Source organism: Oryzias latipes, chromosome 1 (genome assembly GCF_053564925.1).
Source record: "Oryzias latipes strain Hd-rR chromosome 1, Olatipes_Hd-rR_3.1".
NCBI lineage: Eukaryota > Metazoa > Chordata > Actinopteri > Beloniformes > Adrianichthyidae > Oryzias > Oryzias latipes.
Window position 1 is genome coordinate 15,200,658 of NC_136237.1, and position 16,199 is coordinate 15,216,856.

Genomic DNA, 16,199 nt, shown 5'->3' on the forward strand with positions numbered 1-16,199 from the left:
AAATGTAGTAATAGAGAGATCTCATTTAAATTACAACAACAGTTGCGTTTTGTTGGTGCTGCTGATCATTTAGAGGGCCCTCAAATTACATTTCGCTTAGGGCCCCCGGAAGACCAGGGCAAGACTTGAGGGTAAGGAAGCGGATAACCTCAGCTTTTGGTTCCAAAAACAGAAGCATGTTTAAGGGTATGTTAAGGTGCCATAGCAGCTTATTCTTTGAACATAACCTGGTCTGGGGCAGGATGTAGTTGAAGGTTAGTTTGGTTTTAGAGAAGTGACGGAGCATGGCGTGCCCATTTGAAGATTATTTAGTGGATGAAGAACCTCAGATAATACTTTTTCCGCCGTGAGGAGGTGATAAGAATAAATCCCTTTTGTAATGGAGGCCAAACTTTATTCATCTTAATCATATTGGAAAATCTTTTTTGTTGAACCAGACAGAAAAGGAAAGGAGGGAGGAAGTCTCAGCTGTGAAAGATGGTAAGTCATACACATAGTTATTAAACCGTTCCAGACCATATGCTAGTCCCAAAGCATTCTTTCTCAATCTGTCCGTATCAGCAGATTTGCCCTTGAAGCATAGGCAACTGGTTTCCAGTGCTCAGCCTGTTGTGGCCATAAAATGACAACACTGGTGCAGGGTCAGTGTGTCCTTAAGTTGCTGCCACACGCGCTCATGTTTAACTGTCCGTTTAAATTCACTCTCCTTGTGCAAAAGCTCACGCATGCATGATGTCCTTGATGTTAGGTTGGGAATGAATTTGCCCATGAAGTTGACCATACCCATGATGCGTAACACTCCTGTCTTGTCAGTGGGTCTTGGCATGTTCAGTATTGCCTGTATTTTGTCTTGATCTGGTTGAACACCACTTGCAGACAGTTTATCTCCAAGGAAGAGTATTTCTTCCACACGAAACTCACACTTATTTTTGTTAAGTTTTAGTCCATACCTTTGAATATGATCCATCACTCTGCAAAGTCTCTCATTGTGTTCTTCAGCTGAGGACCCCCATATGATGATGTTATCAATGTAGTCTCGAACTCCTTCCAAATCTTCAATGATCTGCTCCATCGCTCGGTGAAATATTTCAGGTCCTGACTTTATTCCAAACGGCAGTCTGAGAAAGCAGTGACGTCCAAAGGGAGTGTTAAAAGTGCAGTACCTTGTGCTGCTTTCATCCAGCTTCAGCTGCCAGAAGCCTTGTGAGGCATCGAGTTTTGTAAAGTATTTGGCACCATGACATTTCACTGATGATTTCCTCACTTTAGGGTCACAGCATATTCTCAGCTCTCCATTCTTATTTCTTTGTGATGACCATTGAGTTGACCCAGTCTGTTGGTTCATTGACCTTTTTGATTACTCCTAATCTGATCATTCTGTCCAACTCTTTCTTTAGGCGTTCTTTCAATGGAGCAGGCACCTTGCTATCCTGCAGCTATCTCTTCCTACTGAGCCATTGGAAATCCCCGGTTAAAGCTGCTGGACTGGGCGGTCATCTCCTTTCCCGTATAACTCATCGCACCAAGCCCATCCATCTCATTACCGCCGGTAATCATCATGAACATCTTCAATTATTCATCACTAATGCTCCTCAGAACCCCATTGTTTTGGGCTTCCTCTGGCTTAAATTACACAACCCACAATTAGACTGAACTCAAGGCCACATTTTTAATTGGAGTTTTTTTTTGTATGGCTAACTGTCTCCAATCTGCAGTTCCCTCTGTTGCCCCCTCTTGACTTGTCAAAAGTTCTTACTTCTTATTACGATCTTCAAGCCGTGTTTAGTAAAACCAAGGCAAACTCCCTGCCACCCCATAGACTGTGCTATTGACCTCCTTCCGGGGGCTAGTTTACCTAAGGGCAGACTATTTAACCTGTCTGTACCCGAAAAGGAGGCGGTGAAAAAATACATTCATGAATCTCTGCAATGGTCATATCCATCCCTCTTCCTCCCCATTAGGGGTTGGGTTATTCTTAGTAGAGAAAAAGGACAAAAAAACTACGTCCTTGTGTGGACAATCGAGAATTCAACCAAATCACCATAAAAGATAAATACTCTTTGCCGCTGTTAAACTCTGTCTTCGATTCAGTCCAAGAGGCTCGCGTTTTTTCCAAGCTCGACTTTCGTAATGCCTATCACCTCATCCGTATTCAATTGGGTCTAAAAGACAAGTTGGGGTTTTGGAGGACATAATAACTTTGTTATTTCCACTTGAATTTCCAGAGGTGAAGCAGTCAAACATTACAGAAGTTTCTTCACCCTGGGCTGATAATGGGAATAACTTGATTCAATTTATGTCTATTATTTGAGATTTTACTATCAAAAAATGTAAGAAAATCATCAGAGCTGAGAGAAACAGGAATATGTGGTTCTACTAAGCTCTGCTTGTCTGGGGCTGGGGGTGCTTTCCTGGGGCCCCACGTTGGACCCTACCGGTGCGGCGGGGGCTGCTCTCCTGGTTGGGCTGGGGCTTGCACCCTCTGTCCCCTCGGTGCCTCCTCGCTCTTTAGCTAACCCTGTGGCGGTCTTGCTGGCCCAGGCCTGGGTGGCGGATGTGATTGCCCAGCGGGCGGTTGTTCTCCATCTGCTGCCGTGCGGGTGTAGCATAGGTGCTATCTCACCTTTGCACAATAGTTTGAGTGATCAAATGAAATATTTCACAGGGGTCAGTCCAAATGCACAAGTATGCCTGTGTGAACATCAGTTGTATTTTGGACATGTTGACATGTTTTGTATGCAGGCATTTTTGGAGCCAACAGGTATTTGTGGCATCTGGGTGTGTGTGTGGACAGGCCCCCCCGCCCCCTTTGGGATTGATACTACTTATAAACCTGACTGTAATGATTGTAGAAAATCCAGCAACTTGTTGCTTTATGCTGCTTCATGGTACAAAAGGGGTTTATTTAAATATACACCTAGTGTGTCAAATGATTCATAACCCCTCATTGCAACAGTAAAATATATCTAATATCAAACACAAGAGGCTTTCAGCTCTCATCTGTTGGCTCAGCTGTTGGAAAGGACAAGTTAAGAAAAAAATAAAATAATAAAATAAAAAACCACGGTGCTACTCGGTTTTGTCTAACAAGCTTGGGTTTCAGGGGGCCAACAACATCGAGTGTACTCCTGAGGGCTTGTAAGGCATCATTAACAAACTGGTCATTTATACTACGACTGATGCTATGGGAGCTGGTCTCTGACTATTTGCTCAGCGTGTTACTAAGTATCGGTTGAACTGTGAGTTTAAACTGAGACACAGAACGGTCAGATAAGGTTCTTCTAAGCTGTTTTTTACTCACTGGTTCAGTAGCATGTTCTAATGTAAGCTGGAAGGTTATTGGAAACTTTGACAGACACCCCCTGACAACAGCAGCTGTCCTAACTGAAGTTTTCATGTAGTTCTGCTCAAAGTAAACTAAATGAAGTTGTGAAAGGTTTTGGTCTTTCCTCACCATCTAAATTGAGTTTTATCGTGGTGTGAAAACACCCTCAGAGTAGGCAGAAAATAGACATGTTACCAAGAGAAATAAAAAAAACCTTAATGATTAAGAAGTAAGTGTGTGTACTTATACCATACCCTCGAACAATGTAGCACCAGATCGAAACTGCTTTTTCAAATTAAGACATATTTTGATTACTGCTTTTTCAAATTAAGACATATTTTGATTTTGAAAAAAAATTGTAACAGTGTATCTCACCTGTTGGACAGAACAGTTAGTTTGTTTAAGTGTGATGTCACCCATTGAAAATGGCTTACTTCTGGCTCCAACGTAATGAAGTAAATTCAACAAAATTGGATTTTTTCAGGATACTGACTTTACTATGTCGGAACAAGAAATCATCAGTAACCAGTGACTTGTTTGAGTTAGTCAGAGTTCTCAATTCTATGGAAACCACTCCCACCAATCAGGAGTGAGCTTGTTGGAAGGCCACAACCCTATCATTTGAAAGCAGGCTTGGGAGAGTATGCCTATGTCTGAATTCCTTCCCTACTCCCTAACTATAAAAAAAGACTATTTAGTATGGTACTATCTAGGGCCCTGGAGTTAAAAAGCAATTCGGACACCATGCTTAAAGCTTGTTTTTTTTATACGACAAATTTGATATTACCGATTTCACAAAGTGAAAATATAATTAATAAGAACATTTTAGAACAATTATAAGGTAGTTGTGTTAGAGTAGAGCAGGGCTGGCCAACCCTGGTCCTCAAGAACCATAATCCTCTCTGGTTTCCAGCTCTCCTTGACCATCTTTGTGTTGATTGGCTCACTCAAGTGATTCCACATCATGTTTGATTGAACACACCTGATTTGGGTACTCGGCATAAAGCAGTGCAGGGATAGCTGGAAACCAGGCACGGTTGAAGGTCTTGAGGAGCACGGTTGGCCACCCCTGGAGTTGAGGATGCAGAAGACAGGGTTAGATGGAGGAAACTGATTTGCTGCGGTGACCCCTGAGAGGAAAATGCGAAAGGAAAAGAAGAAAGAGAGACCTGTGGGCACTCCCTGTTTAGAATGTGAGGGGGGAGGGGTCACTCAATCCAATCCAGTCAATTATCTGAACAATGTTATGATGGACAGTGTCACTAACTGCACTTTATCAGACTAATACACTGTTGAAAACTTGATCATGTTATATTTCAAAAATTAAAAAAGGTTTTAAAAACATGATGTTGCAGAAAATGCCGAGGATAACTATTCCCCAGACTGAACTGAGAAAGGAGACGCAGGTAGACAGATCACTATCGAAAGAGACAAAGGAAAGAGAAGAAAGGCAACATGAGAATACAAGAAACCTGAGCCAAGAACAATAGTGTGCTGAATCAAGCTCAGGGCTGGCTAGGCTAATTAGCTGAGTGCCACAGAGCATTACTGTAGCAGCTGAGGATCACACAGGCACTCATGCACGAACTAAACAAACCAAGCAGGTAGAGGAGACAAGAAAAATCTGTTTCCATGGTGACAAAAAATCTAAAAAAAGGGTCTTTTTGTTCTTGCTTGTTTCATGCAGAAGCCAAAGCAGGGAGTGGGAGGGTTTAGAATGGTTAAGATTCTACTTTTAATTATGAGAGAAAACTTTGGAGTTTCAAACTTTATCTGTGTGTGACTGACAAGGATATCAAGATGATATTTACTTAACTGCTAATTCACATTTAATCACGTCACAAAGCCTTGATACAGATTCAGTTGCTTTGTGTCATAAATGTTGCACAGATGATTGTGCCACTTATTATTGCGACAAACTGTATTTAGCACAGCACCCACAGGCTTTCTCCACATTACATGTTATCTGACCTATCACATCTGTATGTGGGTGAACTCAGTTTAACCATTTGAGCTTTACACAGTGCAATATTTTTAGCTGTTAAGTGTTTATATCACAGATGTAATGATGTCAGACCTAAACTGGCTCATCCAGCAATTTGGCCTTGGTACCTGGGAGCTTAGTATGTTGACACCAAGTGATCGGAGGGTAACCCAGGAGGCTGAGGAGGCCAACCTGGCAGGCCAACGCTTTCCTGGACTTTCAGTGTCCATGAGACTGTTGGCATGAGCTGCAGCAACTGGGTGAAAAAACTCTGCTGGCAGGTGAAAAATGGGTGAGGACACATCACCATTACTTTTGCTCACTCCATCTAAAGCAAGAGGGTCACAACTGTGTCATTGCTAACATAGAAAGCAATGATTCTGGGTTTGCATACATGTCTTTTCGCAATTCAAAAATATCCTGATAAAGAGGGAAAAAAGTAAGACATTTGAAATTTGTCTCATATCTCTGACACATTTGAAACTATTTTAATTCCTTATAAATTCAAAGTCCCAATCTGATTATTTTTTAAACTATTTTTTAATTTACAAAAGATCCTAATGTTTTTTTAAATATTATTATTAGGATGTCCCGATTAGGTTTTTGTGCCAGGTCCGATTCCAAGTATTTAGAATTTTAGTATCTGCCGATACAGAGCTTAGATTCGATACTATTGTAACACATTTATAAAATTAACACGTTTTAGGTTTTATTACAACAGTGTTTTTCTTAACTGGGACTCTGTCAAAACAATAAAAAAAGATATATCAAAGAAGAGCTTAGGTCTTCAGGGATTAAATCATCGAGCTCACACTTAGCAGTAATGATGGTAAACCTGATTCCTTTTACTGACTTGAGTTTTAATGAGTCACCCACTATGGTGAATCAAGTCTTTTAACTCATTTGAGTCACTAGCCGTGGTTATATGGGCAAAATATCTTGATCGAATCAATGGTCGGATTAAAATCCAACCGTGCACATGGGCATGGTTGGATTGAATTTTAGTTTATATCTTTTAATTTACAAAAGATCCCAATTAATAACATACCGATTATATCAGTTGGATATAATCATAACCTTTTTCCGATTATATCAAACGTTCATATGGGTCACACTTTGGGTCGGAATAAATCATTTGGGCATGCGCAGTAGTGTTGAAAAAGATGAAGTCCCACAGTAAACAAACCTTGCTGCCATAAATGTTTATGCAGCAGCTCAGTAATATACGAGATGATCTTCTAAATGTGCTTTTATTAATGTTATTAATATTATGAAGTGCCTGTTCGCTCATCATTGTATTTTTAATCCGTGTGGTCAGTGATTTGGTTTGTGGAAGAACGGAGCTGGAAGAAGCCAGGGTTGGAAGAAGGTTAACACACGCTAACAACATTAGCCTTGTTTGATGAACACAAAATCCTTGCGGGAAATGCCGCAATCTGCATCTTGGCTGCACGTAAATATGTGGGAATAAACATCAGCCTTTATTTTGTCGGGACATGACTAGAAACACAAATCCAAGTGATTGTTTGAATGGTTTCTAAGGACTGAGCAACATTTCTTCTTTTAAAAGCTCACACACCGCCCCAAAGCTGCTGTGTGTGTGAGCTGGCGGTCCGAGCTCTGCCCCTCCCCCGCCTCTCTACCTGTTTACATCCTCTGCAGCTCCAAGTTGTTTTCCTCCACCTGCAACTCCCCCCCTCCAACGTGTTCTACACAGACAGCGCAACGTACGGTCATTATAGCAGCACCTTGACAGGATAGTAGGGGCACCTTCACGCAATGTAATTAATTTTACATGGAAATGGGTGGTTTTACTCTAGGAAAAATACCTTTTTTGGGGGCTCATGTGTCCCCTACGAGATTGCCAGTGACTGTCTTTTTAGAACTTTCTATCCCATAACAGACTCTGGTCAGCGTTCACAGCTGCAGACATGCCCCCTCCGCGTACTCACGCTGCTCTCTTCCTCCTGCCCTCTCGCACTACCCGACGGTGTTAAAGGCACCACGATAATCTTAAAACATGATAGTTATTTTACAAAACCACAGGCATGAAAGAACCGCATGTGGCTCCGACCCCTGCCACAGAGCAACGCCACTTCCCGTCACCCCTCCATTTACATGCTCTCCCACTATCTTAAAGCCTTTTGCATCCCCAAGCTAACATTATTGGTGCAACAAAAATGGCAAACAATATTGGACGTATTGACAGATTATAGTTTATTAATTTTTCTCATATGTTTTTTGCAATATAATCTCTGTCATCGTCAACATAATAACTTGAAAAAAACGGAAATGATGAAAAAAAATCAAACACTTTGGAGGCATATATATATATATATAATCCCTTAAAAATGACTGCAGAATTTTAGTTCAATCTTAACAGATCAAAAGTAAAGATATATCGTGTCCTTTTTTGTCTGGGCAGGACTGCTGGCGCAGAGCAATCCTGCCCCCCTTTACCTAGAAGTTTAATCATAAACAAAAGACCACTGGGAACACTTTTGAAATAGCTTAAAAATGTTTTTGGAGTGGGACTTTAAAGAAAAAGGGAATCATTTTTAATACACAGTTCTCTGTAATTTGTGATTCATCTTGTGATGATGTATAAGTGCAGTGGTCTCCAACTCCCAGACTGGTACCACTTGGTACCAGGCCAAAGAGATTAAAAATACATACTGTAACTTAGATTATTTCCATATAGCTCATTTTCTGATACTGACGGAAGTTTTATTTTGGAAAACTTCTGGATTCTGTCTACCACATCCGTCTGTCTTGATGCATCACATGACTGTAAGCAGCTTCTCGGATTGCTAAGTTTGCAGCCCAAAGCTAAAAGACTAATAAAAACCAAACAATTTAAATGTATTAGGAAAATTTCTTTGGGCAAAAAAGAGCCAGTTAGAAAACCGAAGAAGTCTTCAACTTCAAAGAAACGTACAGCTGCTATTTACAAATAAAATGGAATCTTCCTCAAAATACGTATCTATTGAGACAGTTATTCCCACGTACCAGAATGTTTAATGTTTCACACACACAGATTCCAAAGTTGAAGACAATTTTCATTCATCTTTATCATTGTATTTAGAAAATATCAGTTTTACGACAAGCATGTAAATTGATTTTGCTCTATTTATCCATCAAAGCCGTAAACATTTCACTGAGAATGAAGATTCAATCCAATCAAGTTACTTATTTGTGGAATTTGTTTCGGATTTGTGTAATCTTGTGAAAAGGACATTGATGAATTTTCCAACAGCAAGGATGAATTAGGCAGGCATCTGTTAAACTTTATTACAGAAACTTTTCCTCTGTGTTAAAAAATAAAATAGATAATCAGGATTTATGTAAAAACAAAATAGGAGAAATGTAATGTTTTCAGATTTTTTTAAACTAAATTTCTTGTAGTAGCTATTTAATTTAAAAAAATTGGGTTTTCTGATGCTGGATGCTTAAAAATATTAAACGCAAACTTAGGCCAAACTTTACGGGTCTGTGAAAATATTGTCTGACATTAAACTGGTCCGTGGCCTAAAAAACAGTTGGTGACCACTGTAATGAATGTTTCATTTGTGCTGTTTTTAGAGTTAGGAGGTAATTAATTAACAAGTTTAGAGTGAATAACCAATATAGTCCCATTCCATGTATGACTTATGAAACTTATTGGACTCTTGCATCTAAATCTCTGTTGTTTTTAGACACTTGTACAGATATTTTTATTTTCTGACTTTGTTTTGTTTGGTTCTGAATCAGACTGCTACTACACCTGCAACAGCCTTTTCTAAAGCTATTGATAATTACAAGGAAAAAAAAGCTGTCTGATGTTAAAATGTTGTTACACTTGTTTCTGTACCTTTACTTTGCCGAGGATTTTCCTGCTGGAACTGTTGAGGGCTCAAATGTGGATAGATGTCGTCTTCAAACACTTGCTGAACGCCAACTTCGCTTCCTGAGCTGAAGGGACAAACCCCTCTGTAGCCTTGCTGGGTAGTTAACTCCTCTGAACTGTATGAGCTGCTACTGCCCCTCTGAGAGCAAAATAGAAAAAATTGGAGATAGATGAATTGAACATGGAGAAGTCTGTGGAAGAAGTGAAAGAGGAAATACAAAGATGCAGGAAAAATAAACAATAAAGCACTGGTGTGAAGCCCTCCATTTCTCCCGTCATTATGGAAATCAATTTGCATTCAATTTTTAGAAAGCTGCCCCATCATCTCCCTTCTGTTACCCATCTTCTCAAGTCTGATTTGAAACACCATTTTGCACAACAAAAAAAGTAATGGCGGTGCTTCAAAATGCCAAATTGTTAAGTCAGAGTTGTTAGATGGCAAATTGACGATTTTGGTCACAAAACATAAAACAACCTTAATAAAGGCCAATGTTCATCAGAATATGAAGACTATAGAAACACACATCTGCACAACACAATACACATATAATAAAAGTCGACTCTAAAAAGTATTTCTCCTTTTAAATCACTGTCAAACTGTTGCAAAGATGCTCTGTTTGAATTAATGTGCCGCTGTGATGTCAGAATGGTCCAAGAGCGCATGCACCCGCCAAGCATGCACAAGCTCAGGTGCGGGCGAAGAGAAGATAAGACATTGCTTCATTGCCCACACGTATTTTAAGAGCGCCCAAGGCTGGATTTTTTTGTTACTCGCACATATTTAAAATTAAACTTTGGGTGTCCATTGTTCCCCTCTCTCTTTGCTTTATTTATAGAACCTTAAGCGGCAGCTATAAGACAAAATCATGGCACAGAAGGAATTAAAACAAAAATCATCCATCATAAAATTAGTCTTTCTGCAGATGATGTATTACTCTTTCTCCAAAATTCAGAATCTTCAATCCCCAGAGCAGTTGCAGTTATTGACACATTTTCATCCATCTCTAAATACTCCATTAACTGGAATAAATCAGTACTATTATCACTCAATAGCAATGTAGAGCCAACTTTAAACATACCTTTGAAATCAGGAAATATAAAATACATAGGTGTCACTTACTCCTGCAGTCTATAAGACTTGGTGCAATTGAACTATGTGCCATTGCTTAAAAATATTCAGAATGACCTAATGCGATGGGTCAACCTGCCCATAACGCTTACAGGCAGAATAGCTTCAGTGAAAATGAAAATATTACCAAAAATAAACTATTTCTTTTCTATGATTCCTATTCAACCGCCCACAATATGGTTAAAATATTTAGATACATCCATATCCATTTTTTATGGAAAAATAAACCACCAAGAATCAGTTTAAAAACCTTGAAAAATGTAAAATCCCTTGGTGGCTTAGAATTCCCTAACTTTTATAATTATTTCCTAGCTCATAGATTACTATATATTTTAAAATGGCATAATAAAAATCCAGGAGATCACTCATGGATAGATGTAGTACAGTCACTATGTGGACTATGTTCCATCAAGCGGTACACTTTTTAAAAAAGTATTATTATCAAAACCACATTAACAGCCTGGGGGGATTTCCTTCAGATGAATAACTTTTCCCTCACACCAAGCAATCTGACACCCATTTGGAACAATCCTGACATCCTGATAAGCAAGAAAAAGCTGAAATTTCCAACCTGGAAGGCTAACAGAATTATACATTTAAACTGTTGTTGGCTTCAAGCCTGCCAATCTGGAAGAGGTAGTGGGGGACAGACTACTGGCTAAACTGGGGACCATCATGGACAATCCCTCCCATCCCATCTTCAGGGAGGTGGACAAACTGAGAAGCAGCTTTAGCAGCAGACTCATACACCCCTGCTGTGCCAGAGAACGATTCCTGCCATCAGCCATTAGACTCCACAATTCATCTGGCAGACTTGGATGTACATGAGAATTCTAGAGTTACAGAATGTACAGTTATTCTATTGTTATTTTATTCAAAATGTTCCTCTTTTCTTCTTGGCTCTTTCATCCATCTCTTGTGGCTCCCTGTGACTTTGGAAAATAATGAGTATTTTATAATAGTTAAATTTTATTTTAGTTTGTTCATTTTTCATGGCATTTCAAAGGCGCTGCTGGCTGCGCACGAAGCGCGAGCCAAGTAAAAAACAGCTTGTGTACAATATTGAATATTTCTTCAGCAAGCCGCCGTCTTCCATTCATTTGCTTAACCCGCTCTATTCCCGCTATAACTTGTATCCTACTCTTTCATCCTTGTGCGGCGCTGGAGCGCCCCGACTATCGTATTTTGCGCTCTCTGTGTAGGACACACTGAGGAGCGTGGGGGAAACAAATCTCAGCTGCAGAGGATGTGAACAGGTAGAGAGGAAAAGCATGTAAAGAGGCGGAGGAGGGGCTTTGGCTTCAAACTCTGTCAGTGAGATGCAAACACGGGCGTCAGATTAAGACGCAGCTTTCCCTGCAGGAGTTGAAGCAGAGACCTTCCCTGGGATGATTTTATGAACTCAAAAATGGAAACATGATTACCAAGTAGAAATTTTCAAAATAATAAACCTTATCTCTCCACATTCTCAGTGTCTACCAAGCATTGATAAACACATCGCTCCATGCAGCGATCAGACCAGAACTAGCTCCTCCCACACGCGGCCGTGCTATCATCTTTTAAAGAACATAATGTGCATTTGCAGCGACGTATACTTCAGACAATGTCCGATTGCCCAATCTACATGTCAATCAAGTCCCATGCTTCTCAGTGAGGATTTTGATTGGCTGGTGGATTTTAAAGAAGTACTTTTTTTTTTAATCTTTTCTGTATGGAGTGATATTTCTGCCACCACATTGCACACAAAACTTTCTAAGTTGCACAAAAAGCTTTCTAAGTTATTCTGCTTTGATATATTATTTTTGCTTTCATTTTTTTTTTTTGCTTTCAAAAACTTTTTTTTTTGCTTTTGAAAACGTTTTTTGCGCTTGCAATACACATGTTTTTGCGTGCGTTGTGTCAAATCTCGCTTTTGTCCTATCTTTGATTTTGCTGACTGCTCTGGACGCCAATCACAGAAGAGAAGGTCCACGCTGATTGGTCTAAATTCTATCCAATCAGGTGCTTCGCACTTAATTCGTCTCTAGGTAGACACAGACTACATGTTAAATTGTGGGACAGGAACGAACGGTAAGTATCGTTTAAAGTAACACTTTATAATAAATCATTATTACTTTCTTAAGTGTACTTTTAAATAATAATTTAAAAAAGTTTTGTTAAGCTAGCTATGAACTATTCTCATTAGATTTTTGGGGGTGATTTTCAGAAGAAAAGAAAACGCGGAAAAATCATGGGAGATCATGATCATCATTCCAACAGCGAAAACACAGTGACACAACCATCTACTTCTCAGGTCAGCGATTATTTTATGTATTTATATTTGTGTGGAAAATAATGCTTTTGAATGAACTATAAATATTATTTTTTTAGGAAAGCCACGTTATTACTAGCTTAAATTGGAGCAAGGGGCCTCATGATTTTGAAATTATGCTAAGGCTAACTTCATATTTGTACAAACCCTCAGTTATTGTGGTTTTGATTAATAAGTCTTCATTTTATGACTTAAACAACAAGGGTGTCGCTGGAGTGGAATCAGCAGCAAGAAATCTCATTACCTTGCTGCTTAACACAATGGCTACAAATGGATCACCAAAGCCAGAAAGGAGACAGCCAGAGCCCCAAACTGTCTCTATCCAGCAAGAGATGACAAGGTTTGTCAATGCTATAAAACAATGGTTCCTTTACAAAACATATGTTTATCTATTGAGAGAAATAAAGTTAACCTTTTTAATGATCTACCTAATATATTTGATATTTTATCTCACAATTGTTGTTTATTTTCTTTCATTTTTATTTTTACAGATCTTTTCCAGGCTACTTTAAACCAGCACTTGCTCGTGGAAAAAAGAGATGTTTGACACCTTAAGTTTACATAAATAAAACCGGCAAGACTTTATCATTTCGTTTTTATTTACTTCCCAAAAACATCTCTTACACACCGTTACCAACAGAGGAACTTGAACTCCTTCAAGCTGGCATGGGAAGGCAAACTGTGTGTCTCCCAGAGGACTCTAATCACACAGAGGTACAGTTGTCAGTTTATTTTTGATTGCCGCTAAGTTGTCTTTTTAATTGTTTCTTTTAATATTCTCAATTCAATTTCTATTATTACTTTATTATAAATAAAGATCTCAAAGTTACTGGTTGAAGCATTCCCAAAAATGGCAGATCTTTGTGGAGAATGGCTTTTGCATAAATCAGCAGGTTTGTGAAATAACTGTTGTTTTTCATTAGTTTGTTTCATCTATGATATTTGTGAAGTTATTTTACCTCTACAAAAATATGAGTTTTTTTTTTATGATATGTCAAGTACAGGTCATTTATTTGTAAGATTCTGTAATCATGTTTCCGTTTACTCTCCCAATAAAGGGGGCAATGATCTATGAAAGCTCATTTTAATTCCACCTGAAGCAGAAGGATATACTACCAAAGCCCTCAAAGCTCAATCAGGTGGTGGAAAAACCACTTTATACATCGTTCCTCTTCAAGAAACTTTAGACACTTCTCCTTTGCCTCTTGACTCACAACATTTTTCAAAGATGCCAAAGACAACTTGTTACCAGTGCAACGAAGTGATGCCTCTTCAGATGCTTGCAGTGCACATTAAAACATGCATTGGCAAATCTGCTTCTGATGAGGATAAGGTAAGAAAAATTCTATGAAGTACAAAGTGAAGGTTTTGTTTAGTAAATATTTATTTATTCATTTTTAATTGCAGGATTCTGACTTGTGCATTGAAGAGAACGAATGTAAGGTAAATACAATATTAGTAGGATCCATGGTTAGTGTTTTTGGAACTACACTCATACTTTTTTACATTTGCCTGTCTTTTAATGTCATAGGTGGTGTGTCCAATTTGCTCCAAGAACTTTTCTGAGCAAGATATTGCAGTGCATGCTGGTCTGTGTGGAGAGAGGTGAGATTTGTCTTTCCCCTTCATGCATGTAGGTGGGTTAAACTGTTTTTGATCAGATATGCCATTCTTATGTTTACTATACATAGCTTTGAGGGAGAAACACCTGCAGCAGGGGACCAAGACTCTTCTTTAGAGACTACAGTACATACACCACAAAGGTTAGTTTTTAATTAGGAAGATTATGGCCAAATTCAAATTTTTTCCCTACGGCTTCTCCCTACCCCTCCAATTGTAATTTTGAGATTTTGTGGTTGTCTGAACTTGTTTTTTTAAGGGGAAGGGGTAGGGACTTAGAGCATTCAATCACTCTACCGTTAGGGTGATCTGTGTCTCACTGTGACGTGATGTGATGTGTGGATGTGCTCTGAAGCACAGAATTTTACATTTCAGTAGCCGCGGTAACATGTGCAAAATGTATTTGATCGGATCAAAGATCAGATTAAAATTCAACCGCTACATGGGCATACATCTGAATGACTCTGATCGGGGCAGAGTATTCCGAATGGCGTGTTCACATGACATTTTTATTCTGATCAGGTGTTCTTTCAATTACTTTTGTCCATGTAAACACACTTACTGTAAGCAATGATCTTTTTGACCCAACTCCCAATGTTAAAGTGCCTAGGATAGCACAAGAGTTACAGTAGAAATTCAAGTTAGTTTTACTAATTCACTTAAATCCCTTGGTATTGTGTATATCCTACCAAACTACTGATGTCTTTCTTCCATTTTCAAAACAATAAAATGGTTTTATTGTTAAAGATTTTTATGATTATATTTGGATGTGGTTTTGTCTCAAAGAACAGATGATGTGTTGCATCACCTTGAGCAACAGGTCAACATGAATATGGAATTCAAACTGTGTGTGGACAGAGAGGGGCTTCCAAACAGAGGCATTCTGCAATGGCAAAGAAAAAAATCTTCATCTCCTGCTGGTACACTGAAGGTTGTGTACATTGGGGAGGCAGGAGTGGATACAGGAGCCATGAAAAGAGAATTTTTGACAGGTGGTTTATCTACAACACCCATTTTAGCACAAACAAAATGCTGTGTGCATAAACTGCAACTTGTGTCTCCCTGTTGTACACCAGATATGATTGCAGGTATTGAGAACAGGTTCTTTGAAGGAGTTGAAGGCCAGGGTAAAAATCCCAAGTACTCACTGACATTTGTGGACAATGAATATTTCAGGTTAGACACAGAGTTCCTTCATATAATGGAATGTGAAACATACATTAACATTTGTGCATAATATATCTTTAATTTTTTTACCACAGGACTGTTGGTGAAATAAATGCAGTCAGCCTAGCCCAAGGTGGGCCAGCTCCAGCGTTTCTGAAAGAGTGGTGCTATGGATTCATTTGTACTGGAGACATAGATCTCTGCTCTTTATCAAAGGAAGATGTAATAGACCAAGAATCGTCTCTCCTCATGACCAAAGTAAGAATCTAGTAGCATGTCAGAACTTTTACAATATTCCCCCTAAGTTTTGATTAAGAATTGAACATTTTCTATAGTCTCAAAAATATTTCTTTATCAAGATTTTTAATATTTCGTAAAAAAAGTTAAGAAGGGAGTTTGCTAACAGATCATTTTAGTCTGACTCACATGATCAAAGATCCAACTAGGATAAAAACCTGTTCACAAACTGTCATGGTTAGGCCTGCCTTTTGTTCTTTTCCTGCTGTGATCTCTCCTGTGAGAATCACAGGTGTTTTTCATTAGTTGATTATGATTCTGTTCTATTTAAGGCTCAAGTTTCTGTGTTTCTGTGTCGGATCGTTCTACCTATGTTTCTGTTTCGAGCTGGTTTGCTCTTGGCATTAAAGCCTACTAGTTGGATTTTGGATCTGTGTCATTTCTTCCTGCTCCTGGGTTGTCTCCCCTGACCCGCCGTGACACAAACAAGAATATATCTTTTTTCTTCTTCAAAGTATGCCAGAAAGAAAAAAAAAACAT

The 16,199-nt window shown here is 38.9% G+C and overlaps 1 protein-coding gene across 4 annotated transcripts in view; it reads right to left on the reverse strand.

Moving 5' to 3' along the window:
- The window catches only part of cacna1ib (calcium voltage-gated channel subunit alpha1 Ib), a 439,141-nt gene that overhangs the window by 19,867 nt on the left and 403,075 nt on the right, over nt 1-16,199 (reverse strand). The window contains exon 34 of one of the 4 annotated variants that reach the window (XM_078943410.1): nt 9,160-9,334. The exons of the other annotated variants lie outside the window; for them this stretch is intronic. Coding sequence (XP_078799536.1) covers nt 9,160-9,334 — 175 coding nt within the window. The remainder of the gene's footprint in view (nt 1-9,159; nt 9,335-16,199) is intronic. 4 annotated transcript variants of the gene reach the window in all.